The 24488-nt window shown below is 52.1% G+C and overlaps 8 protein-coding genes and 1 non-coding gene across 9 annotated transcripts; 3 read left to right on the top strand and 6 right to left on the bottom strand.

Moving 5' to 3' along the window:
- Positions 1 to 733: 733 nt before the first annotated feature.
- AKAW2_51711S (uncharacterized protein) lies at positions 734 to 1886 on the bottom strand (the record flags this gene model as incomplete). The annotated part of the gene is made up of 3 exons (XM_041691671.1): positions 734 to 1126; positions 1195 to 1321; positions 1396 to 1886. The coding sequence occupies 3 exons, from the start codon at positions 1884 to 1886 to the stop codon at positions 734 to 736; spliced, it is 1011 nt and encodes a 336-aa protein (XP_041545132.1).
- A 977-nt stretch (positions 1887 to 2863) lies between these two features.
- Positions 2864 to 4297, bottom strand: ergS (the record flags this gene model as incomplete). Its single annotated transcript, XM_041691670.1, has 1 exon — positions 2864 to 4297. The coding sequence occupies one exon, from the start codon at positions 4295 to 4297 to the stop codon at positions 2864 to 2866; it is 1434 nt and encodes a 477-aa protein (XP_041545131.1).
- A 1170-nt stretch (positions 4298 to 5467) lies between these two features.
- Positions 5468 to 6280, top strand: AKAW2_51709A (GNAT family N-acetyltransferase; the record flags this gene model as incomplete). Its single annotated transcript, XM_041691669.1, has 2 exons — positions 5468 to 5996; positions 6051 to 6280. 2 exons carry the CDS (start codon positions 5468 to 5470, stop codon positions 6278 to 6280), a joined length of 759 nt encoding a protein of 252 aa, XP_041545130.1.
- Positions 6281 to 6624: 344 nt separating this feature from the next.
- On the top strand, positions 6625 to 8574 carry AKAW2_51708A (uncharacterized protein; the record flags this gene model as incomplete). The annotated part of the gene is made up of 1 exon (XM_041691667.1): positions 6625 to 8574. The coding sequence occupies one exon, from the start codon at positions 6625 to 6627 to the stop codon at positions 8572 to 8574; it is 1950 nt and encodes a 649-aa protein (XP_041545129.1).
- Positions 8575 to 8952: 378 nt separating this feature from the next.
- On the bottom strand, positions 8953 to 11410 carry AKAW2_51707S (uncharacterized protein; the record flags this gene model as incomplete). Its single annotated transcript, XM_041691666.1, has 3 exons — positions 8953 to 9980; positions 10033 to 10969; positions 11021 to 11410. 3 exons carry the CDS (start codon positions 11408 to 11410, stop codon positions 8953 to 8955), a joined length of 2355 nt encoding a protein of 784 aa, XP_041545128.1.
- A 493-nt stretch (positions 11411 to 11903) lies between these two features.
- On the bottom strand, positions 11904 to 13593 carry AKAW2_51706S (glutamate decarboxylase; the record flags this gene model as incomplete). Its single annotated transcript, XM_041691665.1, has 4 exons — positions 11904 to 12018; positions 12074 to 13242; positions 13290 to 13317; positions 13367 to 13593. 4 exons carry the CDS (start codon positions 13591 to 13593, stop codon positions 11904 to 11906), a joined length of 1539 nt encoding a protein of 512 aa, XP_041545127.1.
- A 1726-nt stretch (positions 13594 to 15319) lies between these two features.
- On the bottom strand, positions 15320 to 17192 carry AKAW2_51705S (uncharacterized protein; the record flags this gene model as incomplete). The annotated part of the gene is made up of 3 exons (XM_041691664.1): positions 15320 to 16488; positions 16554 to 17002; positions 17098 to 17192. The coding sequence occupies 3 exons, from the start codon at positions 17190 to 17192 to the stop codon at positions 15320 to 15322; spliced, it is 1713 nt and encodes a 570-aa protein (XP_041545126.1).
- A 2085-nt stretch (positions 17193 to 19277) lies between these two features.
- On the bottom strand, positions 19278 to 19349 carry AKAW2_t50023S. The gene has a single exon. It is a non-coding gene; the product is annotated as a tRNA-Arg (tRNA).
- A 2415-nt stretch (positions 19350 to 21764) lies between these two features.
- AKAW2_51704A (uncharacterized protein) lies at positions 21765 to 22493 on the top strand (the record flags this gene model as incomplete). Its single annotated transcript, XM_041691663.1, has 2 exons — positions 21765 to 22101; positions 22207 to 22493. 2 exons carry the CDS (start codon positions 21765 to 21767, stop codon positions 22491 to 22493), a joined length of 624 nt encoding a protein of 207 aa, XP_041545125.1.
- Between the last annotated feature and the right edge of the window lie 1995 nt (positions 22494 to 24488).

Genomic DNA, 24488 nt, shown 5'->3' with positions numbered 1-24488 from the left:
AAGACGGACTGCCTACTTATGATTTCTCTTAAGATATTGAACGAAGCTTTGGGAAACGAGAGATTCTCCCAAGAGTCAGTCTTGGTTTAGAGGTCAACGAGATAATCGGAACTACAATTACCATGCTATCCAGACAATCTTACGTGTCATCAAACCTAGTGATCGAAGGCCTATGTGAGAAGCATACACGGAACGCTATTCTATATCAGCGCGGCATGTTTTTCGCTGGAGTATGTTGGGTCAATAAAGATGGCTCCGCCTGCAGAGATTGCTGTTGGCGTGATCTTGTATGGGTTAGATGATCCATTTGTTTCTGAAGATACGCTTGGAGTAGGTCCCCCAGGTTTTCTGGGCACTGATTAGGTATATTGCTAGGGGAAAGGAAGTGTGTTTGAATGTTGTGGCTGCAGCGATGGATTGTTTGAGGAGCTTTACAGTTTGACGGTCTGCCCGATTACGTGTATGCTTCATTGGTCGTGGGGAGGGGGGGTTGGGTGGTTGAGACCTGGGAGGAACTGCATATCGTTAAAGAGGAGTGAGTCTAAGATACTTTGATTCTATCAGAAGGTATCTTGATAGAACTTTCTTTTCGCAAAGAACCCGGAGTTTACTAGTAAGCCAGAAATTGTCCTTGCCCTGATTATGCTTCAAATAGAACACACTCGATAACTGTCCTATCCACCATGATAAATCCAACACATCCTAAATATCCAAGTAAATCACTGAAAGGCGATCATGAACCCTCCACCGCAGTAGCAGATTCAGACAAAATCTTCTGTATAGCGCCAACCTTACCACTCCCACTCATCAAATACCGAAACAGCCTTGAGAGCGCCCGCATAGCCTCCATCCAGTCGTCCTTCCGGCAGGGATCATATCCTCGCGTGAACTTCAGTTCGAGGTATTCATCATCCGAACATCCCTTTGCGTGTACTCTGGTGATTGTCTCAACAGGAAAATGCCCACGGGCGATGTAGATATGAGGGCCATAAAAGCCAACCACGAAGACCTCCTGATCCTGCAGCCCCTGATTATGCTTGTGAATGGTAAAAGTTTTTGCCAGCTGGCCAAGCATGACACTGAGAACTTCCCCAACGAACCCTTCCCAGGTCTGTCCCTCGAACCACTGTAGCTTGTTAGCCAAGAAGACACCGGAGGAAAAGGAAAAAAGAAAAATGGTAGAAATATACGCACCCCGGTATAAGAGATGATCGGCAGTGAATTGTCACGGGGACCAACTGTCACCTGACCCACCGGCCTGCTGGCATACATTTGACGCCCTATTACATACTTGGATGATGATGATATCAAATTAGGGGACCTGTTACTCGATGTCAGTAATTTTTCAATATTTGCCCCATTGAATCTCTGACACGGAAGGAGCAAAAGTCTCACCGAATCTCGAGACCCTGCGTTTGTTCGGGTTTCATGACTCTTTTGAGCTTCCTATGGACCATCTGCATCAAAATCCGTAGTATGAAGCCCTGTGAGGAAACGAAATAGCGATGAGATTCTCGCCCCGCCACCTTCCAGTTCATCCGGGGCAGCGTAATCTCCCCTTTGGATGTTATAGGGCCAATGGAGCTAGATGATTTGGGGGTAAGAGCAATCTGGTAAGCAAAAAACTGCTCGAACAGGAAGCGAAATTCATGATCCTCGTCGGGCCAGTCGAACAAGTGAGTCCCCCGGGCAATGTTGGCTTGGTCATAGACCCATGGAAGAAGAATTTCTACGTCCTTCTCTATATTAGAATAAATTAGGAGCTGTTGGTCTGTAGCTGTTGTTTGGGGTGGGGGGGAGCTGCATATACCTTCCCGATCCTTACTAACCACGCGGGGAATCAGCTGGTCGAGACCAACAACTCGGGTCTGGACGGTGGCGGACATGGTGCTGGGGATCGAAGTTATTGAGTATGAAATATAGGAGCGTTTCAGTAAGGAATCAGATGAGGTCTGTTCTTAGGTCAGTTTGAGAAATCAACTTCCTGTTGTTGATTGATCAGGTAAGGAGTCTGAGCTGGGAAATCGGTTGAAGTATTCACCGTAGCTAGGTACTTAACCAACCGGTTTGCTGCCTACGGGAGTTTCCTATGGCCGGATCTTTTCCTCTGAATGCCTCTCCTAGAATTTGGAAAACTACACCCTGATCCTGCTTTTGTCATAGGGTATCACGGATGATATTTCATATCCATATTTGCCACAACATGCTAACTCATATCGAGGTCTAGCAAGGAGCATTTAGATTTATAGAGGTCACGTACAGATTATTGACGAACAAGTTGATATGCTGTTCTCCGAACAGTGGTTGTGGCTCAAAACAATGCATTGCTCTGCTGTATGATGATATTTATTCTTGATCTTACCAATACGGATCATGCCGTCGAGTCGAGCACGGGCAGCAGGAAGAAGTTCCTATCGAGCTGCCAATTGGACGACTGACAATGACTTGGCTATGGCGTAAGCCTCATGACGAGACATGGCTCACCGGCTTTTGTATTTAGGAACATTATCCTCAGTATACTGCATGCTTAGCACCCTTATTCCACCACGCCTAATTTGCATGAGCATTCTTCATGCTGCTTTCCCACTAACTACTCAATCCATTGATATGACTTCGAAACAGATCTACGTTGGAATATCCCATATTAAGTAGTATGTAGCAGGGTGTCTAGTAGCAATGCTTCGTATTCAGTTCGTAACCAGAAGACAAATCATATGCTCAATTAAACTCATATGCTACTAAAATACTATGAAAGCCCCCATTTACCAGACCATATCATACACGCATCCAAATATACACCAAAGAAGACAAAATAACCCTAAAGCATACTTACTTACACCCTCTTCCCTTTTAGTAGAACTTCCTACCCCCAAACCACCCTCCTAATCCTCACATTCGCAACATGCGTCACCGCCACGACCCCCAGTCCACCTCCCGCCCCCGTCAACACCAAATACAACCTCTCCTCCAAACCCTCCTCCGTCCTCCACTTATCATAATACGCTTTCTTCCCCTGAATGGACGGCAACCGCTTAAACGCAAACCGATACGCCCCTCTCGCCAAATGCTCCAACGGGCCCCTCAGCCCCCTGACCTCACCCAACTCCTCTAATGGCTCAAAGCCCACACTCAAATACCCCACCCCGGCATGCCGACACAGCGCCATCGCAGCAAACATCAACAGATCTGTCAGCCCCTTGGGAGCCGTCGGTAGCGCAACGCACGGATCGATATGGTATCCATTGTTAGCGCCGCAGTAGCGCAGGGCTGCGAAAGCTAGCGGCACACCGTTTTTATCCTTGGCATAGATGTAGGTCATGAGGGAGGGGAGGAGAGTCGATGAGAAGGGGGAGGTGTATTCTGTTATGAAGGCTTGGGGAGTGGATGAGGTGTTGCGGGTGGTGCGCCAGGTTGTGTATATCTCTTGGAGGTCTTTTTCTAATGTGGGATTGCTGCCAGGAATGTATATGTCGAGGGTTATGCCGCCTTTATTTGGGTTGAGGAGTTGTTTGTTTTGTAAAATGAGACGCTTTCCGGTTGTTTCGTTGAGGAGGGCGTTGGTGGTGGGGTTGAGGACACGAGAGGTCCCGAAGTGCAGCATTGTCCAGTTGTTTTTTGTAGTGGTCTGGGTTTGGCTTTGGCTTTGGGCGTAGTGTGTGAGACGTGGGCTGGCGCCGAGGAAGGCCATGCCGAGGAGGTGGGATTTGCGATAGGTTTTGAATTCGGAGAGGAGAGATGGGATGTTCTCTTCCGAGCTGATGGGGTCGCCGGCCACTATGGCTGTTTGGTGCACGACTTTGAAGCAGAGCGCGGCGGTGTGTGTGGTGTTGAGGAAGACGGTGTAGCTTGGGTCGAGCAGGGACATGTGCGAGACTTGGCTGTATTTGGCGGCTAAGTGGGTGATGGTGGTGAGGGTGGTGAGGTTGGTGCAGGGTCCGCCGAGGGTGATGATGCGGTTGGAAGGGAGGGGTGGGAGTGATGAGGATGATGATGAGGGTTTGTGGAGTGAGTCATGGCTGGTGCGGCTGGAGGGGATGCTTTTGATGTCGGAGGTGGAGGCTGATGGGGAGGTGGTGAGGGTGCTGGTGCTGGTGCTGTTGATGCTGAGGTTGCAGTTGATGGTGGATGAGGGTTGAGGAGCCAGAGGATGGTGCACAGGCGCCCAGTGAGCGATGGGACAGTCGAGTCGGGCGTGTAGGAGACGCTCGTACAGCGTCTGTCCGATGGTGTCGGCCAGCAGCACCTTGCGGTTGGACTGCTGGGGTTTCTTCTGCTTGCGGGTGGTGGAAGAGGTCATGTTGGAGTGTTCATATGAAGTATGTATGATTGATATGGTGCAGTAGAGGTTTTCAGATACATATACAGATAGAAAAAGTAGAAACAGAAGAGAGCAAGCAGAGAAGTGCAATTGTACTCAGGACATATAGGAGAAATCGGACAAAGAGGAGACCCTCTAGGCTGCCGTCAGCACAGCCATTGGGCGCAGCGTGTGAGCGAGACGCTGAACTGCCCGAAGCTATTGATCGGCGCGAAACCCTGCCTGTGGGGGCCAGGGACAGTAATCACACGGGAATCGCCGTTATGAGGAAGCCTAATGGCTCGTACTTAAGAAGATTGGTTTCATCGTGTGGGAATCGCCGTTGACGACAATGGACTCAGAATAATTTGTACCAACCTTCCGTCTGCTATCACTGACTTCCCTTAATATCCCGTCTCTGTTAATTACAGCATCGTGACGAACTGTCGACCCCTAGAATATGGCTGCCTGGTGTGCTGCATATTTGTTTCGTCTGGACCTTATTTGTGCCATCCAGGGTACAGCCATTGTGGGGCGACAGGTGTATTTGGGGGCCGTGATTGGTCTGGCGGGCGGTTCCAAAAGCTTAGGGGTCTCGCCTTGCGGACCAGAGGCTTGTTGGTCAGCCCTATATGCAGCTCGGAATCCGCGGGTTGCGAGGCATCTGTAAATCGTTGTGGTGGCTGAGTGTCACAAATTGTGAGTAAGAATGGGCATTACTAGATGATTATGAGTAAAATTTAGTGTATTACTACAAGCATTAGCTATACTTTACTGCCTGTGCACAGTAAGCTCGTACGCCTATCCCGATATCCTACTAGTCTTACGACTATTGCCTAGTAGCTCGGCTTAGCACAGCTAATACCTATTTAGCTACCTAACATAATATTTTGTCACTCTGAATCTTCATCAGTTTCTCGCCAGTTGCATCCTTCATAACATGATGTCCTAAAAATGGCCCGATCAATCGCATCTCCACACACTCATCTCGGAACGATCTCGGAATCATTCCATCGGAACCACGTGATACCAGCAAAAAGTGGCAATTTTTTCACAGGAACAAAATGAGTCAAAAAAGCAATTCTCAATTATTTAATTCAATCTTTTCAAGTCAGCTAGTCGGTCATTAGTGTACCCGATCATAACCGATATCATTCCATTATCTTCATCATGCATCGACTACGTCTCCCCACCATGCCCAAAACATGCATCCGTCCACAGCTGCAAACCCGCCTAATCAGCACCCCCTCACAACCCAAGCCAACCCCCGCACGCTCCCACCAGAAACCTCAGCAAGATGACTTGCGCATTCTCCCCGCGACACCCAGTGATAGCCCCGCTATCGCAGATGTCTTCCTGCATGCTTTTTCCGACCCGTTCAGTCGACGCATGTTTCCCATCACCGAGGATGTGCGCAGTTTCTGGGTAGATCAGTTCAAGCACGAGATTGAAGAGTCGCGGGCTGCTTCTACTCCCAGCACTGCGTTCTTGAAAGTTACTGCGGGTGAAGAGGGGACAGTAGCTGCGTTTGCCAAATGGTGGTATCCTGTCCCAGAGGGGATGACCTCAGATGGTGAGAAAAATCAAACCAAGACTGTTTGGCCCCCAAGCTCGGATGCCGATCTCTGTGAGCGATTCTTTGATTTGATGAACAGCGAGAAGAAGAGGGTCATGGGAGGGAGAAAGAAGGGGTATTTCTGTGAGTTGTCCTTTTTCTTATTGTAGTATGACCTGCATCATGCTAATCGCTCAGACCTCGACATGCTGGGCACTCTTCCCCAGTTCAACGGCCGGGGCATCGGATCGAGGTTACTGCGTTGGGGACTGGACCGGGCAGATGAGAAAGGCGTGCCGACTTTCTTGGCCTCCACGCCTGCGGGACGGCCCCTGTATGAGAAGTATGGGTTCGAGGCGGTGGAAGAGTACGAGGTGATCCCGGGATATTTCCAGGCGTCGATGGTGCGGGAAGCAAAGTTTTTATAAATGTGATGTGTATAAACACTTTTGTATAATAGAATAGAATTGACCCACTGAATATACGTATACTATCTCAGCGGTGAACAATTTATCCCCCAGGACGCAATCTGCAGCTGCTAACTAGCAGGCCACGTAACCCCAAAAATAGGGCCAACCACGGATGATCGGCTCAGCCCTACAGGGCGGGCCCCACCCCATTTCCCAGGCCCAATCCGGCCAAATAGCCCATCCCCCATCCCCCCCAACCCCTTCCCCCTTCTTCTCTTCCCTCTTCTCTTCTCTCCTCTCTTCTTCCCTCCTCACCCCATGTCCCTCCCCCATGGTGGTCCAATTCCCACCTCACCACCACCATGTCATCTCCTCCCATCCCCAAGCTCCTCCGCGAGTCGAGCGACCTCACCATCACCTCCGCCTCAACCCCCAGCACAACCACCTCCACTACCACCATCATTCCGACAAATCATGTAACCTACACCCGCGCCCACCGGAAACCATCCACCAAGCTCACCACCCTCCTCAATCCCTTCCGCAAATGCACCTCCCGACAAAAACAAAAAGCAAGACGAAAACACAACTACAACTTCCAATTATCTCACCAACCTCTCTTCCGGAACTCCCTCCTCGCGGGTGTCGGCTTCCTCGAGCTCGCCAACGCAGCCGACTTCGCCGCCAATGTGTGGAACCAGATCCCCGTCCCGAAATACGCGATGGTTTTCATGGCCATTGGTGGACCAATCGCCCTGCTTATTACCCTAGTGGCAGCGAGGGACTTTTACCTCAGCTACACGAACGTGCAGCTCCTCCTGAAAGAGCGGCGGTATCTGCGCGAGCTACTCGACTCTATTACTACCACCACCAACACCACCACAACAAGAACAAACACAACAACAACACAAAACACAACAACAACACAAAACACAACAACAACACAAAACACAACAACAACACAAAACACAACCACTCACACACAAGCGGAGCTATTACTAAGAAGCAGACTCAGCGTAAACTTCCGCGAACTCGGCACCGAAATCGTCGACCGGATCCTAATGGACGCGCTAATGGGATTCGGCGCGCTTCTCGTCGGCACCGGAACCATCATGGCGATCTTCGGCGCGAATCATCACGTCTACGTCGCCAGCAACCTGCTCAGCGGATACATCGGCAATGGATTAGCCGCAGTGTTTGGACTCGTTAATGCAATCTGGTCGGTGTATCTGGTGGGTAGGTTCCAGATTTGTTGGAGAAGTTGCCAGAACATTACCAACACATCCACAAATACTACTGCTGCTGCAACACGAGAGGGTAATAGTAATATTCCTGGAGACGAAGAAGACACTGGTATCGAAGAAGTTCGAATGTACCACCACCCACTGAAACTCCGCTTCCGCAGTCTACAATTCCATGCCCTCGTCAACGGGATAAATGGCCTTGTGGCCGGCGCGGCGAGCATGGTTACCGCCACGATGTGGTATGGGTATGTCGTGTTGGTGCCGTGTATTGTGAGTTTGATTGCGTGTAATTGGTTTTGGAGGGTTAGGGTGGGATATGATCGACCGTTGTTGTCGTCGAGTACTACGTCTGCTTCGTTGTTGTTGTTGTCGTCGTCGTCTACTGCGGAGAGGCGCGGTGGTGGTGGTACAGCTACCCCTACTACCACTACCAATGGAGGTGGAGGAAATGGCAATGAAAAATCCGACCTCCTCCTCGACCTCAGCAGCGCAACACATCTCCACCGCATGCTTGCATCATCATCATCCACAAACAAAGACAGTGGGATACAACTCCCCCGCCACATCCTCAACCGCACAAACCCCTCATCCGTCATGTCCTTCCTCACCCGGAATGGCATGTTCGAGGGCTTCTGCGTCTGGATCGATCATGATAAATCCCTGGAAAGGGGCGTGGAGGATTTACTTGATCTTGACTCTATTATAACATCCACATCTGCTTCTTCCCCCGGAGGGAAGAAGAATAACGCTAACAACACCAACAACAATAACGAAAAATCAACCGAGGAAAAAAATAATAATGTTGATGAAGAAGAAAAAGAAAAAGAAGAAGAAGAAGAAGAAGTGGAACTCTCCCTCACAGCGGACGACTTCCTCACCCTAGCCCGACACGACACCGACATCCTCCTCCGGAAAATGAACGAGTATTTGGATGAGAATGTAGTCCGGGCTGTGGCGTATCGAGAGAGGTTTCTGTTGGAGGTGTTAGGGGTGGTTGTTTATTTGGAGTCGATTCCGAAGGATGTGGATGAGGTGGAGAGGAAGAGGAGGTGGTGGTTTGGGTGTTTATAATAATAACCTTGTTGATTGTTGATTGGGGGGGTTGGGTTGTTCGATGAGTAGGATAATAGTGTAGTAGTTAGTACCTGGTGTATTATGTGAGATGCATGGATTGTGCTGGACACAGATGGTGTGGTGTGGTGTGGTGTGTGTGCATGCTTGCGTGCATTGACTTGTTTGTTTGTTTGTTCTTCTTCGCTATGGGTATGTATGCTGTATATGCTGGCATAGAATAGATTAAATATTGGTTGGTGTGGAATGGATGGGGATTGGATGGATGGATGGGTTGGATAATGTACTACTAATACTAATAATGCAATCATGTCATCATAATCATATCATTCTTTGATATGTATGCTCTATCGTAACTTTGTGTATGTAGCTGGGACATCACTCTACATATACAGGCGCCTTCACCAGTACATTCATCGGTCCTTTTCCTCTCACTTCTGCCGTCACAAATGACGCAAATCGGATACGTCCCGGTCCGCGCTCGCGCTCCTCTCGAGTCTCCCCGGTTGGTGCGGACGGTCCTGGACGCCGTCCCATCAACGAGCTGAACACCGACCGCATGCGCTGCTCCCGCTGCGGCGGTCCAGGGTCGCCTCCCTCTGTCTCGTCTGGGCCCTCTGCCCGCTCCTGCTCGGCGGAGCCACCAGACTCGGTCCGCACATGGGTCAGTGGCGGCAGCCCCGTCTCGACCTTCATGGTACCCTCCTGGACGACTGTGCCTGGGAGGATGTACTCGACGCAAATGTCGCGCGACTCCAGCGGGATCTTCTCGGCAATGCCCACGGCGTTCTCCACGATCATGCGCGCCCCGTTGTCCAGCCCCGGGGGCGGCGGGTCGTGCAAGTGTGCTACCAGCGTCGCTACCAGGCTGTTGATCAGTCGGTCGATGAGCTGGACCCGGTACTCGTCCGCCTGCGGACCCTGCAGGTTCGTGAGTCCGTCCAGGGTGGTGCGCCGCCAGTTGGAGATGCGCGCGATCGCGTTCTCCTTGTCTTCTTCTGTAGACGGCTGCGCTTGCTGTCGTCGCAGGTTCATCTCGATGCTTTTCAGCTGTCGGCTGAAGGTGGGCTCCAAGGCTGGGTGGAAGTAGCGCTCGAACAGTTCCTCGACTAACCACCGGCTCACCACCGCCCGGCCGATCGCGGTCATTTCTTTGGTGCCCGTGGTGTGTGCGTCGTCATTGACGAACCCGTTCAGCCAGGAGGGCAGTGTCGCCCAGTCCTTGCGAATGGAAAAGGCTAGATCTTTGATCGCACCGTCCAGTCGACCGAACCGATTGGCATACTCGTTGTCGTCCAGCACGGTGCGGGACACGGCCATACGTTGGTGTGCTACGGTATTCTGAAGGTGCTGTACCTGCGCTTCCTTTTCGAAGTAGTAACGCTTAACCTTGGAGTATTTGGCCTCTGCATTTCATCAGCGATGGTTCATTCCAGAGCGGTGGCAACAGCTACTTACGAAGCTCATCATGCTTCTGGACCAAAGCCCGCACATCTATCTCGGCATCCTCACGATCACGTCGGCTCTCACGCGAACTGGGCGTGTTCCGGCCCTGCTCTGGCGTCGACGCAGTGTTGTTCCGGAAGCCAGCTTCCGGATAAGGGGAATGCCCAGGGACAGGAGACTGTCCTGGGGGCGCGGATGGACGGTCGGGCATGCCACTGGCAACCGTGTCTGGATGAACGGGGAGTGGGCGTAATGGTGAAGGGGGCCCAAGGGATTGGCGGGAAGAAGGTCGAGGGCCGACCGTGGGGTCCAGTTGGGGCGGTGTTGGGGCCAAGTCAGCGGGCTGTCGGGACGGCTCCACCGGTGACGGGCGAGTCAGATGTTCCAGCAGGCCGCTGTCGGTATTGGAGCGTTGGACGGAAGGATGCGGTGAACGAGGAGGTCGGGTGTCGAGCGTCGGCGTCGGACCTGTGTTCTGCGGCATGGGTGATCGACTCGCTGGCTGCTGTTGTGCTTGAGGGTGGTTCCGCGGAGGCTGAACCGGAGATTCTGCAGGAGTATGGGACGGCGTCGGGGTTTGTGATTGGGGCTGAGGCTGAGGTGCCTGACCCTGAATTGACGCCGGCGGTTGCTGCTGCTGCTGCTGCGGTTGTTGTTGCGGCGGTTGTTGGGGTCGACGGGCTTGAGGAACCTTGGGCCACGGGGCGTCTAATTCATGCTCTCTCGACCAAGAGGTTCCCGGGCGGCGTTCGGACGTAGTGTCTATGGACAACGGTCGCTGTTGTTTGGAGGATCGACCCGTGGAGATTTTTTTGACCGACCGGCTGCGCTGCAGAATTCCGGACTGGTCGCGCGCGGCTGCAGACGAGTGAAGCGAGAAGAGACTGCGACGGGATTTGCGAGGTTCTGGCTCGACGGGTTGTAGTGGCTCGGGTGGCAGCGGCCACGACTGAGTGAGAGGGTCAGCATCGAGGATGGGTGCAGGGGACGCTGGCCGTACCGGAGTGTTGTCGTTACTGTTGTTGCCTCGCGGGCTGGTATGACGCTGGCTTTTGGAACGACGCAGGGGATGGGTGGAAAATTCCTGGGTATTATTATCGTGTTGATAGAGTTGCGGAGAGGCACCGGGCGTGGTGGAGGTGGAAGTAGAAGCGATGGTGTTGGTGGTGTTGACAGCAGTGGAAGAAGGCGGGGAGGTGGTGGTGTTGGTGTTGTTGGTGGAGGATGAAGTGACAGGCAATGGAGGGAGTCGCTCGCGGGAGGTGGAGACGGAGAAACGACGGTCGAGATCGTCGTCGGGGTAGACGCCAGGGGCAGCGGGCAGATGCTCGACAGATCGGAATGCAGACGCGGCAGCAGACGGCTTGTGCTTACGGCGAAAGAGGGGCATGGAGAAGGGTGAGGGAGAGAGGATTGATGGGAGTGAGAGAAGGGGAGGGGGAAGAGAGGAAGGGGGATAATAAAAAATAGAACAGTAAGACGGAGAGAAGAGAAGGAAGAAAAGGAAGAGGAAGAGGAAGAGGGGAGAGAGAGATAGTCCAATGCAGGATGAGATGGGCTTCAATAAAGAAAGTGAGCCATTGGGTCCGGGCGGCCCCAAGGCGGGCTAAATTGCACAGCCCATTGGACTCGAGGCCAAACAACTACTTGATAGTACAAGGCTGGTGCTGACGGTCGCCTTTTAGCTGCAGTCCAAAGCCTCGCCTCCACGTTTCACCTTTACTAGTAAGTAGCATGGGTGATCCACTATCAGCACTGTGAATGTCTCAATTCTTTCGCATTCATGTATCGGAGATGTCTAGCATCATTGTATCTGTGTTATGTCCATGCCTCATATACAGTCCTTGTCCACCATCCTCCACTGTCATCTAACAGAGTCTACTCTAACACACACCGTGGGTCTTGCCATGCTTGCCCTGCAAGGAATGGGTCTCGTTCTTGTAGTGAGGGTGCACATGCTTGGACTTGTGCGAGTTGGTCGAGTGCACCCGGACATGGCTACTTCCGTTAGCAATTACTCAGATCGACACCATTCTCACCAAGGATAACTTACTGAGTGTACCGCTCCAACATCGCCTTGTCCATGTCGCTGAGCGTCTTCAAGGCCAGCTTAACGTCCGCCAGCAGCGCATCGCACCGGTTCTTGCTAAAGTCCTCGCGCACCACCACCCGCATCAGCTTCAGCGAGTTGCTGTTGGGCGCCATCGTGTACGCCGGCACGATCCACCCGCGCTCACGCAGCTGGTGCGCCAGCGCAAACTCGTCAAACTGCTCCGAGTCGCGGTCCGCCGGCAGCCGGAACGCCACCAGCGGCAGGCCCTTGCCGCCGCGCTCGCTCATGATCACAAAGCCCAGCTGCTCCAGCTGCTCGGCTAAGTAGTCGGCAGTACGTGTGATGTTCGTCATGATCGACCGGTAGCCCCGCTTGCCCAGTCGGATCATCTGGTAGTACTGTCCAATGACCTGCGACGCGCCCTTGGAGAAGTTCAGCGTGAAGCTGGCCTGCTCGGCTCCCAGGTAGTTGATGTTGAAGATCAGCTCCTTGGGCAGGTACTCGGGCGAGCGCCAGACAACCCAGCCAACACCGGGGTACACCAGTCCGTACTTGTGACCAGACACGTTGATGGACACCACCTTGGACAGACGGAAGTCCCACTCCAGGTTGGGGGCAACGAAAGGAGCGACGAAACCACCACTGGCGGCATCGACGTGGATGGGGCAGTCAATGCCCCGCTCGACGAGGAGGTCGTTGATGGCCTTGACGTCCTCGTACTCACCGGTGTAGGTGGTGCCCAGGATGGCGCAGATACCAATGGTGTTCTCGTCCACCAGATCCACGGCCTGCTTGGGGTCAATCACGTAGCGATCCTCCGTGCAGTAGACGTAGCGCTCCTCAACGTCGAAGTAGCGGGCGGCCTTCTCCCAGCACACCTGAACGGCACTGTTCATGACAATGTTGGGCTTGGAGGCATCCTTGCCCTCCGCCTTGCGCTTGTTCTGCCACCGTCTCTTCATGGCCAAGGTGCCCAGCATGATGGCCTCGGAGGATCCGATGGTAGAGGTACCCATGGGGTGTTCGTCATCACTGTCGGTGGGAGCGTTGAACAGACGGGCAATCATGTTCACACAGCGGTTCTGGATCTCGGCGGACTGGGGATATTCCTCGTAGTCGATGAAGTTCTTGCTGAAGGACTCGGTCATGAGCTTCTCAACTTCCTCTTCCTACTCAAATTAGCATTGTCCCGATACCCTAGGAGCAAAACACATACCATGTAGGTCGTCACGAAACTTGCAAGGCTGTGAAGGGATTAGCTTCTTGTCATGTCTTGCTATCGACCGAACCTACTTGAGCATGGGGTTTCCATCCAGACTGAGCTCATCCTTGATCATACGGTAGGCCACCTCGCGAGGCATCTCCCGCTCCGGCATCTCCGTCGAGGGCAACTGCTCCGTAGCGAAACGAGTGCCGTAGACGCTGGAGTAGAAGGCATCGTCCTCAAGCTGGATGGAGTCGACCCGTTCAGCGGTCTTCTCGACATTACTGTCGCGCTTAACCTGGGCAAGATGGACCATTGTGCCGAATCAGATGTGTAAATGTGAATGAATATAGGAAGAAGAGAAAGAAAGCGATGCTAGGAAACAGCGACAAGAAAGGGGGGAGCGCCGTGATGTAAATAAGAGAAAGGAGGGGCGCAACAGCAGGCTCCCACGATCAGCCAACGGCCGTCAATCCAGTTAGCTCATTGAAACTGTCCCCCCTGCTCCCTGTTCTGGCCTGCCGCAACATCCGTCAGCTCACACAACACGGGAGGAGGGAACAGCCACTCGTTGGCTGTTGTCCTCAGCCCCGAGAAGTGGCAGCCACTCATGGAGCCCCTTTCCTGTAGCTCAGACACAGTCCTAAAATCCTAGACTAGTGCTGGAGACGCCCATTGCCAGTGACGGAGGGACGAAGGAGTGGAGATCGAGGTTTGGGACCCCTCCCTCGTGTGATCGGATGGGCGAATCATCAGACAGTGACCAGGGACACGGCGCTAAAGCTTAAGGAAAGCTTGGCCTGGATCGGTCGGCAACCGGTGGGAATTGTCTCAGCCACGATGGGAATGGAGTCAGGATGGAGACTGATTCACCCAAAAGTCCGAAAGAGGGGAAGACGAGGACGAAAGGGAGGCGCGAATTCCCTCATCGTGGGGCGGCAAGTGGAGGGGCTGACGGAGGGATCGGCCAAGGTAAGTGATAGCAAGTGATATCATCGCTGACTAGCCGATCGAAGTATCCCCTTTCTTGGAAGGCCTTGGAAGGGATCATCAGAATTTCATCAGAATAGAAAAGCGAAGAGATAGCGGCTGTGGTGGGGAGAAAACAAACTTGCCCAGCAAATAGTGGCGAGTTTGAAGGGAAGCTATTGATGGAAGCTGTTAAAAGAGGTGGAAGCAGTGGAAGAAGTGGAAGAGATCCATAGTGACGGGGAATTCTTTTCCTGGTGGTCCCCAACTAACCCCAAAGAGATTCGGGTTTGTCCCTCGTAATAATTAATTAAAATCCGATAACCACTGCCGACATCCTCGTCGCTGCAAATGGCGGTGAATTGCCGTGATGTGTTGTCCTTTTTGGCAACTATCCACTCTTTGGAATAGCTTCGCCAAGTACCCAGGTTGGCAGCTCCCAGCCATCACCCAGCACTTACTATACGTCTACATCGCTCACTAATAAAAAGATGAAGAAGTATCCCGGTCTCCTCCGGAGTCACCACATCAAAAACAATAATCAAAATCATCATATTTCCCCTCCATTACCATTAAGCCAATTACATACACTTCGTCCCAGTCTCGGCCCATGCAGCCAGCCCAGATGAACATGAACATCAACATGAACGTGAACGTGAACATAAACCATACGTCCGTCCGAAATACAAAATAGCGCTTTGCAGCATCCCAGTCAGAAAGCCCAGCCCAGCCCAATCAAGCAATCAATCAAGCAATCCTATCCCTGGTGGTATCCTGTCCTGGCCATTCATATCGTACACCCGCCATCCATCATCATACTAAGGCGTTATGTTATCTCTGGTATCTTTCTGCCTAGCCTGGATATTTTTTTTTCTTCTTTTTCTTTTCCCTTATTCCATATTTTTATTGGGATTTGTGTTTTGCTTTTTTAATATCCATCACTCCATGCAATCATCCATGTTGGGGTATCAGCAATATGGGCTCCTGGGCCGGCAACCGCTCGCCAAAGGAGCCAAAAGTTCATTCCGGAGAACACCTCCGGCAGGAAAAGCACAGAGAAACAAGGCAGAGCTCTAGTTCTTCTCGCCCTTGATCTTGCGCTTGAGCCAGGCGAAAAGTCCGCTCTTGCGCTTCTCGGCCTTGCTGCTTTCCGACTTCGCAGTCTCCTGGGGCTTGGCGGCCTCGCCCTTGGCCGTATCCTTGGCCTGCTCAACGCTCGTCTTGCCTTCCTCAGCCTTGGGGACAGCGGCGCCCGCTTGCTGGGTCTCTTGTCCGGCTTGAGCGGCTTCGGGCTTAGCAGCAGCAGCAGAGGTGCCTTCCGCCTGAGGCTCCGACTTGACCTCCTCGGCCTTCTGGGCAGCAGCGCCTTCCTCTTTCTGAACAGCCGAAGCTCCCTGGGTGGCCGAGGTCTCCGTCTTCTGGGCCTCCTGGGGCTTCGTGTCCTTGATCGTAGAGGGAACAGCGCTGAGGCGCTTGGAAGTCTCTGGTGCCTTGGTCGCCTGCTCCTTGTCTTCCGCAACCTTCAGGGGCTGTTCAGCCTCAGTGGCCGTGGGTGCAGCAGTGGTGTCCTCCACAGTCTTATCCGCTGCTTTGCTGTCACGTCCAGAGGGTCTGATGATGGTGCTGGGAACAACCGCAATAGGCTCGCTGTCTGCGGCTGCGGTCGGGGCCTTGGTGGCCGTCGCTGGCTCCGGCTGGGTCACCTCGGTCGTCTTCTTGGCGCTGCCAGTACTCTCAGGCACTTCAGAGGGAGCGATGGCTGCAGCAGTCTCGGGCTTGGTAGAAGCTTCCACTGGGGCGACAGCGGTCGTGTCAGCGGCCGCGCTGGACGGACCTTCGGTAACCTTAGCCGGGACGGCCTCGGTAGTCTGAGGTACTGTCGTGCTGGACGCAGCTCCAGCATCCTTGTCCGTCGCGGCAAGTCCGGCAACTTCCAAGTCCTTCGACGCCTTATCAGCGGAGCCAGCACCAAGCCCCGGGACAACCTGTGGCTGCACGATGGTGCCAGTAGGAGCCGGAACAGTGTCTGCGGCTGCTGCCTTCTCGGTGGCAATGACGGGTTCATCTTCCACCTTAGGCATCTTGTGGGGCTTGTGGTCATCCTCTTTGGTGGTGATGCTGCTCTCGTATGGGCGCTTCACGTGGGCATCGGCGGTCTCGGGCTCGAGGGTGCTGGTTCTCACAGGCAGGGTTGTGGTATCCGCATTGGAAGCTTCCAGGGTGGAGGTGGAAGGTAGTACAGCTGGTGATGAACGTTGTCAGCAAACTATCAGCCCTGCGCAAATGCGCACCCATTGGGTTACTTACTCGTGCCCTCCTCCACTGTCTCCGCCTGAGCAGTCTTCGTCTGCTGCGCAGCGTCCTCTACAATGCCATCGTTTATCTTGGGGAACGCGGTATTGACTGCGTTGGAGGCTTCCTCAGTGAAGTTGACCGGAGGGGCAGGCGCGGGGACCGGGGCGGCGGTGTCAGTAACGGTGGCCACGGGTGCCGCAGTCACTGCAGGAGCTGTCTCGGCAGCGACAGCTTCGCTCTCACTCTTGGCGACAGTCTCAGGGATGGTGGTCTCGGGTGCTGAAGTCACACTAGTGTCGGCACCAGCAGCGACGGCATCAACTTCGCTTTCGTCCTTGGTAACTGTCTCGGGGACGACAGCCTCAGGCGCAGTGGTGTCAGTGACGCCTGCCTCGGCAGCGACAGCTTCGAGCTCACTGTCGCTCTTGGCGACTGTTTCCTCAACCTCGTTGGCTGGTACACTGTTCCGGAGACAAAAATGTCAGTGTCATTGTGCGAAACAAGATTGCGATGACGAAACAACAGCACAATGCGGGTGCGATTGAGTTCTACTCACACATTGTTGGGGGCATCGACTGCTTTCTTTGCGGCAGCGGCAGCACCGCCGCTCTTCTTGCCCTTGTTCTTGTTCTTTCCTCCTTTCTTAGGCATTGTGATGGATTATCCTGTGCAGTAACAATTATGTTAGTGCACTGGCGATGACGACAACGATTCAATGCAGCAGTGGGTGGACAAAACCTACAGTCTGTGCGAACGGAATGGACACGAATCGTGGATGCGAAACGTCGAGGTCGTGCGATTCCGAGAATGGGGATTAAGAACCAACGGCAGATGAAGTGGGAAGTTAGGGGCGGGCTGGTCTGGTATGTTGCCCTGTGGCCCTTTCCGATTGCCTAAATCGATTCGGGGAACGTTAATCCGTGGAGGGCCCGGGTCAAGGTGCAATTAATTTGCGGGTAACACTGAACCACCGGCGCTTGGATTGGTTTCGAGCTGCACGCGACCAGTGCAATTTCAATGTAGGTAGACCCGTAGCGCGTGTTGTAGTTGAGCTGTGCGCCAGACACACAGGAACAATCTGTGAATGAATGCTTGTGGGAGCGGGGGAATCCAAACGAGGGCGAAAGTCACGCCGCGGTCACATGGGGTCGTGTCGAAGGGGAACAACAGGGTAAGATTGGAAGGGGCACAGTGCACGCGGATCCAAATATGGGTTGAATTGCGCGTGGATGAGGGTTGCAGATGTTTATTACCTGCAGGCGCTTTTCCATGGGCTCGGCTTGACTCCCTACAAATCTCCTTCTTCTTCTCCTCCAAACACCCTGCTCTCAGTCATGACTACAAAAGAGACAACAATCACGTTGGCCAGCCATGATGGCAGTTGCTATTCTGCACCAGACCGAACCCAGCTCATGCGCTGCTTGCGGCTTCTACAGGAATGGCAGGAATGGCAATTACGAAGCGATTGAGTGTCAAGCAAGCAGTATGGCAGCTGGAGCTGGCGCACATCCCCCTGATTCCGGCGAGTCGGAACTGTACCTGCAGCTTGGGGCTTAACAAGCCATGTTAAGCGGACTAATTCCCAAGCTTGCAGACGATCCCATCCCGCCCCGGCGGGACCTGAGTTTATCCGAGGCGAGCCGTCCGCACAAGGCAAGGTCTCACTTGACCGGAGTTACTACATACGTAGTACAATGCCTTTATGCATTCATTGCATTGGCTTATATAGCCAATTAATGAGAAGTCGAACTTGCAGGATATCTATTGACCACTAACCAAACTATCAGGATACTAATCAAACCACAAAGTTGAGTCTGCTGCTACACTATACAGCTTACAATCAACCATTCCTATTATTACTGCAGGTACTTTGTAGAAGCAGAAGGTACGGTGACACCCGCGCCCGTGTTCGATCGGTCGATTGCATCATGAGGCATGCCGTCGGGTCCAGGATCGGCCAAACCCGGACAGGGAATGAAAGGTTTAGGAACCGTTTCCGGTCGACATGCCAGCCGTCGTCGTGTCCTTAACCAATTCAGTAGTAAAAGCCAAGACCTAACCATCTGCTTGAACTGACCCCGTAAAGACTGCTAATGTGTTAAGTATAGCTTTAGCTTTCTACACAGTCCAACATAGGTAACTATCACGTGTCCCAATTCAATATGACACAAACCACCGCACAGAAACGTCTAGTATATATTAAGTAGCTCGAGCTGAGACGGCCGCCCAAACCGGCCGCGCAAGGTGGCCACTACTTTACTTAGTATATCCCTTACCGATGACAAGTGGCCAAATCGTCAACTTCTTTCCTCTGCGCCCCAAACTATCGGGGGGCGACGTATGTAACATGTATACATGCCCGAAGAAGTAAGTTTACGGGCGAACTTGACGGAAGGATCATGTCTGGGGCAGGGAGGCAAAACCCGGGGTGAGTGCGCTGCCATGATGACATCATGGAAGGGAGGGCGTAAGTTAGTTACTTGACGGTGGTTGTTGCAATGCCACGCCGAGCGTGTGGTGACGGCCCAACAACGTGCCAGGTTTGGGGTGAACCCCTTGCGTCTCACAACAATCTTTTGAGTTCCAGTTTCGTTGTTGGGTTATGCTGTATGATTCCATATTCTGCGTGCCTGACGATGGCAGAAAGGCAAAAAAAAAATATAGATATATCAACTGGGTAGGCACTTGGGCATACCCTGGATGATATAAGGGAAAAAAAAAGCGGGAAAAAAAGAATGACCTACGCAGGACTCGAACCTGCAATCTCTTGATCCGTAGTCAAGCGCCTTACCATTGGGCCAGCAGGCCTATTTGATGAAAGATGTCTGTAAGAATTTGCTACATGAGCTAAAGATAACCGTTTTGGTCACCGGAAGTACCGTGCCGAGTGGGGGCGACTCCGAACCACCTTCAGCGGGGCAGTCGGAATCCACGATTATGCCAGCGATATCATTCGTGCAATCACTTATCGTCCATGGGTGGTTCTTTATCTCATTAGTCAAACCGTTTGCTACTGTGTTCGTACTAGTTACTTGTCTGAGATGAGAACCTTCTGTCCCAGTGGCACCGCACCGTTCTCGGTTCCGGCGACTGACGTGGGATAGTTACTACCAAGTCATCTGGTGCCCTCCCCAGCCTATCTACATCCGACAGCAAACAGAAAGAAGCATCCAGATTCCAGCCTCCATGAGGGAACGAATGATGATTGATGCCGGGGGAGTCGCAGGGTTACATCCCGATCGTTACGATGGGAAGACAAGATGCAGCTTGACTCGAGTCGGTCGGTGGTGGCACGTAGATCGGACCGTCTTGGCTGTGTTTCTGGAATCGTTCGGTGCAGCAAGACCACGACAGCAAGAGACAGACGACAGATACCTTGCTTGATCTTTTTTGCCATTGCCACACACGCACCTAACTCACACACCATCATGCAAGTCCTGCCGGCTGGGCGATAGTACACCGTGATATACACCTGTCTTCTGCAGCAATCTTACGAAGCCCAGCCCAGTCCGTCGGCTGGCCGGCCAGCCCTGCAACATGTTGGGGGAAAGTGTAAGCTTAACCTGAGAGTGGTGGGAAAAGAGAACCCAGAGTTTTTTACTACTACCACCTACCACCCTCTGACTTTCTTCGGCCGGAGATGCGTAACTTCCCGACCACTCGTAATGCGGAAATTGGTCTGGGAGGTTGGCGCATCCAAAACCATGGTTTAGATAGGACTGTTTTGGGCTTAAGGTAGTACCTTGTTCTGGCGATTGCAACCCGACGGTGAACCTCCTCCGATGGACGTTTGATTGGAAGGTAAGTAACCAAGAAGAGGGCCACACCGAAGGAGGGGGGCAAGTTTACGGTTCAGAATCAAGGGGTTAGTCAGCTCTAGGCTAACTGGGAAAGGCAGAATCGGGACTCGGCACTCCATGGCCGGGTTTGCAGAAGCGCCGCGGAAAAGAATGAGAGTGAGGGAAATATTTCGTTAGGGAAAATGCTTAACGAAAAATGTCATGTTTGGGTTGAGTCCCGCTTGAAGGAGGGGAGGGGGAGGGGGGAACAAGTTGACTGGTGATGATGACGATGATGACTTTCTTTGCCATCCTGTCAGTCATTTTCTTTGTATTTCTACTCTTATAAGTTATTTTACTATTATCCCTCAAAACATGGAATTTTATGATCTAGCATATTCCTTCGTCGAGTGACATAAAACCCCCAAGACTTATAATAATTAACTCAACTACTGCACAAGCTGCTACACTCCGAGTCTCATTCCCCATTCTGTCCTTCCGGCTAAGAACAATCAGGCTAAGCTTGGGAAATTCACGCACAACCCTCCCTCCTTCCTGGCTCAAACCCCCCCGGGTGGATCCTCCACGTTCGGCGTTTGTTTCTCGTTCACGCCTCGGATTTGGCCGCAGGTAATCGCGGCTTACCCAGTTCCCGGCTCTCTTCCTCTTACCCTCCCAAGAAAGTCCCAACCCTCCCAGTCCCAGAGCCGTGGGGTTAGGTTACCTTGGCCTGTGCAGAGCAAAAGTAAGGTCAAGCGAGCCATGATAAGTCACCAGCCGGTAAGTCAATGGCCGCCCCAGTGCATTCTGGGAATGGTTTACACCGTTACTCCGTTGGATGGAGCCCCGTCGTGGTGGTATGGAACTAACGGCATGGTGCCTCGCACCGCTCGTTCCAATCAGATCCCTTCCACTTCGAACTACGAGTAATTAATTCCCCATCGCATTGTATCATAGGTATGGACGCTGGTTCCGATTACTCCTCCCAGTTAGTCGTGCTGTCTCTCTAACTATCTGGGACTGCTGCTCCATTAGTTCCTTGACATAATCCCCATCATATCTCTCTCTTCCCTTAGTTACCCTTTAGTCTAGCCCTTCCTCTCTCTCGTCTCTCTTACTTACTTCACTATCTACTCTCCCCTCTTCTTTCTTTCTTCCTTCGTTCTTCCTTTCTTCTACTCTCCCCTCTTCTCCCCTCCACCCCCCTCTCCTCTCCACCCCACACTTGGTCTAGGCAAACGATGATACGAGGGTTTCTGGACCTACTCGATTGTCGTCTGTGCTTGCACACCCTCCCTCGCGTCCATTCCCTCCCCGGGAAAGGTATGCAACATTGAGGTCTTGAGTCGACGGTTGAACGCATAACCCCTCATATCACAACGATCTTCCACACATATCGACACCATACACCACCATATCGCCTGGCTTTTCCACCCCGGTCAACATGAGTTTCCGAGAAAAGGTGCGGAGGGTGTTCCGCCGGTCCAGCAGTGGGTCCTCGTCCAAGGGCAAGGGCAATGGAATCAAGATCGAATACTACAAACGCGGTGAAATCCCTCGGTCCAAGTTCAAGGGCCCTTTCGACAAGGAACATCAACGGAAACTTGCAGCATGGTCGTTTGGGGACGCCCAAGCGGAACGTCCGCGTACCCCCGATCTCAGCCTCTCCCCCTGTGCGTCCATACCGGATTTCCTGAGAGCGCGGTACGAAGAAGACGCCGCCGACGACCTCGCCCCCGATCAGATTCGAACAGCACCACCCGAAGTAGATGTGACAGTTGGTATGTGGGATACTTCCTCTCGTCAGCCCTTTTGGATGTTGTCCAGCCTTGGACCTATCATAAATTATGCCATGTGTAACGATCAGCCATCTGACCAATCACCAGATTCCCCTTCGGTTCACCATGACGAATACGCCTGCGGCCGACAAGGAGAGAGTGGCTCATCGTCATCCACAGCCGTGGAGCCTGAAAGCTACAGCGAGTCCCTGATGACACTGTTTGCCGACTTCGACCGGGTTGACTCGATCGCCCAGCTGAAAGAAACGATCCGCTACACTTCCCCGGCTGTACGAGCGATTTCGCCGCCCCCCTTGTCGCCCAAGGGGTGTTACATGCCATTCTCACCGGAGGAGCTGACACGGGCGTTGAACGCCGTGCAGATCTGCTCATAGTACCTTTTTTAATTCGCTCCGACTTCCGGCAAGATCTTCGCTTCCCCCCATCACGTGATGCCAACTCAATAGGGATACCGACCCTATCGACAATGGTCCCTTTCTTTTCTATTTCCGACTCCGCCATCCGTTTCCACCTTTCTCCTTCTAACATCTACTATGCGACACAGGTGTGAGCATCTTACCTTCTTCGAATTCTTCACCAGTCGCGGTTCGCAGAAGGCGGCACTGAATACCCGGTCGTGTTCAAGGCTGCCATTTTCCGTCGGCTGACGCAGTCTACATATGCAATTCCGGCGTGAGGGGCGTCTGGGATTTATTGCATCTGCCCTGGACGGAGTCGGTCCTTTCCACGCATGAAACGAGCAATGTTCGAAAAGCGTCTGTTTTGTGCTTGAGTGCTTCGTGCATTGCGTTTAAGCGTATACCCATCCAACTGAGTTGCTTGGTTTTCCCAACCCGTCATGTGTGCTGGTGCCTCAGTGGGTGCCTACTACTAGCACCGAGGATTCATCCACCGGCCACTGACCCGACTTGTACTTAATGTACCTTTCTAACTGTAAGGTAACACAATGAAGAAATAATAATAAAAAGACCCGTCAAATAGCGTAGTGTTCGGAATAAGTAGATCATTAGTAGTGAGTAGTGAGTAGTGAGCCACCTCGCCTCACTCGCAGAAAAGCAATAAAGTAATAAGTAATAGTAATCAAGAAAAAGTACCCCCATAAATCAAGCCACTATCGACAATAAGCCTCGTCAATCATCCCCTCCTAGTCCGCGCCACACGCGCATCACCAACGCCAAAGCCAATCCTGGAGTTAGTGTCAATCAGTCAGGGTTCACTCAATCAAGGACAAAAGCAAATGATTTCACCTCCGCCAAGACATTCCAGACTGCGATCATCGGTCGGATACTTCAGCCAACTTTGACTTTTGACTTTTGACTTTCCTTCTTTTTTTTTTAGGAGTAAGGTTTACTTTTCTGTCTACGTACTACGGAGTAATTTGACCGGTTTGATCGACGGTGCCGCAAAGCACTAGTTTGATTTGATCTGTTAATAGTGTGTTTGGACTTGGGACTTGGGACTTTGGAGGGGCTGTCTCGTCCGTCCGGGTGTGCGTTCGGGCCCGGTCGGGATGGTCGGGTTGGGGGGGTTGCTTGCTTTACTTTGCTTTGCTTCTTATTATGTTTCTTCTACTAAGCTATAGATGTAGCTTTTACTTTGCTTGGTTATGATTTATCTTTAATCTTTCTTACTTGTATTATTTGTAATGGATTTGATGATTATGAGGGTGAGGGATAATGATCTGTGCAGTGGGTGGGTGGATGGTGATCGTGCATTAGTAGTAGTATTGCTGCTCAGATCGCTGAACTAGACTGGATTATGGATGGTGTGTGTGTGTGTGTGTGTGAGTGTGTGTGTGTGTGTGTGGATATTAGTAGTTGCTTCTGGGGTGCAGAGGCTTGATTTTACTTCTTTGGATATTACTACTATTGTCGAGTACTACTAGTTGGTAGTATATATCTCTACGGCTACTTACTACTATACCTACTAGGTGGACATGACACTAGTATAAAAAACTAAAACTAAAGTTAGTATTACTTCAATAAAACTCGAAAACTAATCATACAATTGATTTTCAAGATAAATCCAATCGTAATGTGATAGAAATATATATGCATGTACCTAAAATTGCTTATCTTTCTTCCCACTCAGCTACCTGTTGGTCCTTGCTTCTGCGCTGACGAAGTTAATCTGTACCCATTATGTAGCTAGCTAGGTAACTATTGAGGGTATGGCTCAGCTGATGGGAACTTACAGTAGTCTACGCTCTTGCTCATCATGCTTGTAGTTTGCATATGCTGGATGGATTTCATACTAGTTGGCTGGATCGGTAATTTCTTGCCTCGTACTTTTGGATATTAGGTTGTGCCTGATGTGGTGGGTGACTCGGTGAGCAATAGAACTAGGATTATGGTAGAGGTATTTTGGGG

The sequence above is a fragment of the Aspergillus luchuensis genome, chromosome 5 (genome assembly GCF_016861625.1).
Source record: "Aspergillus luchuensis IFO 4308 DNA, chromosome 5, nearly complete sequence".
NCBI lineage: Eukaryota > Fungi > Ascomycota > Eurotiomycetes > Eurotiales > Aspergillaceae > Aspergillus > Aspergillus luchuensis.
Note: the sequence above shows the minus strand (reverse complement) of the source record. Positions and strands in the feature narration are given on the sequence as shown.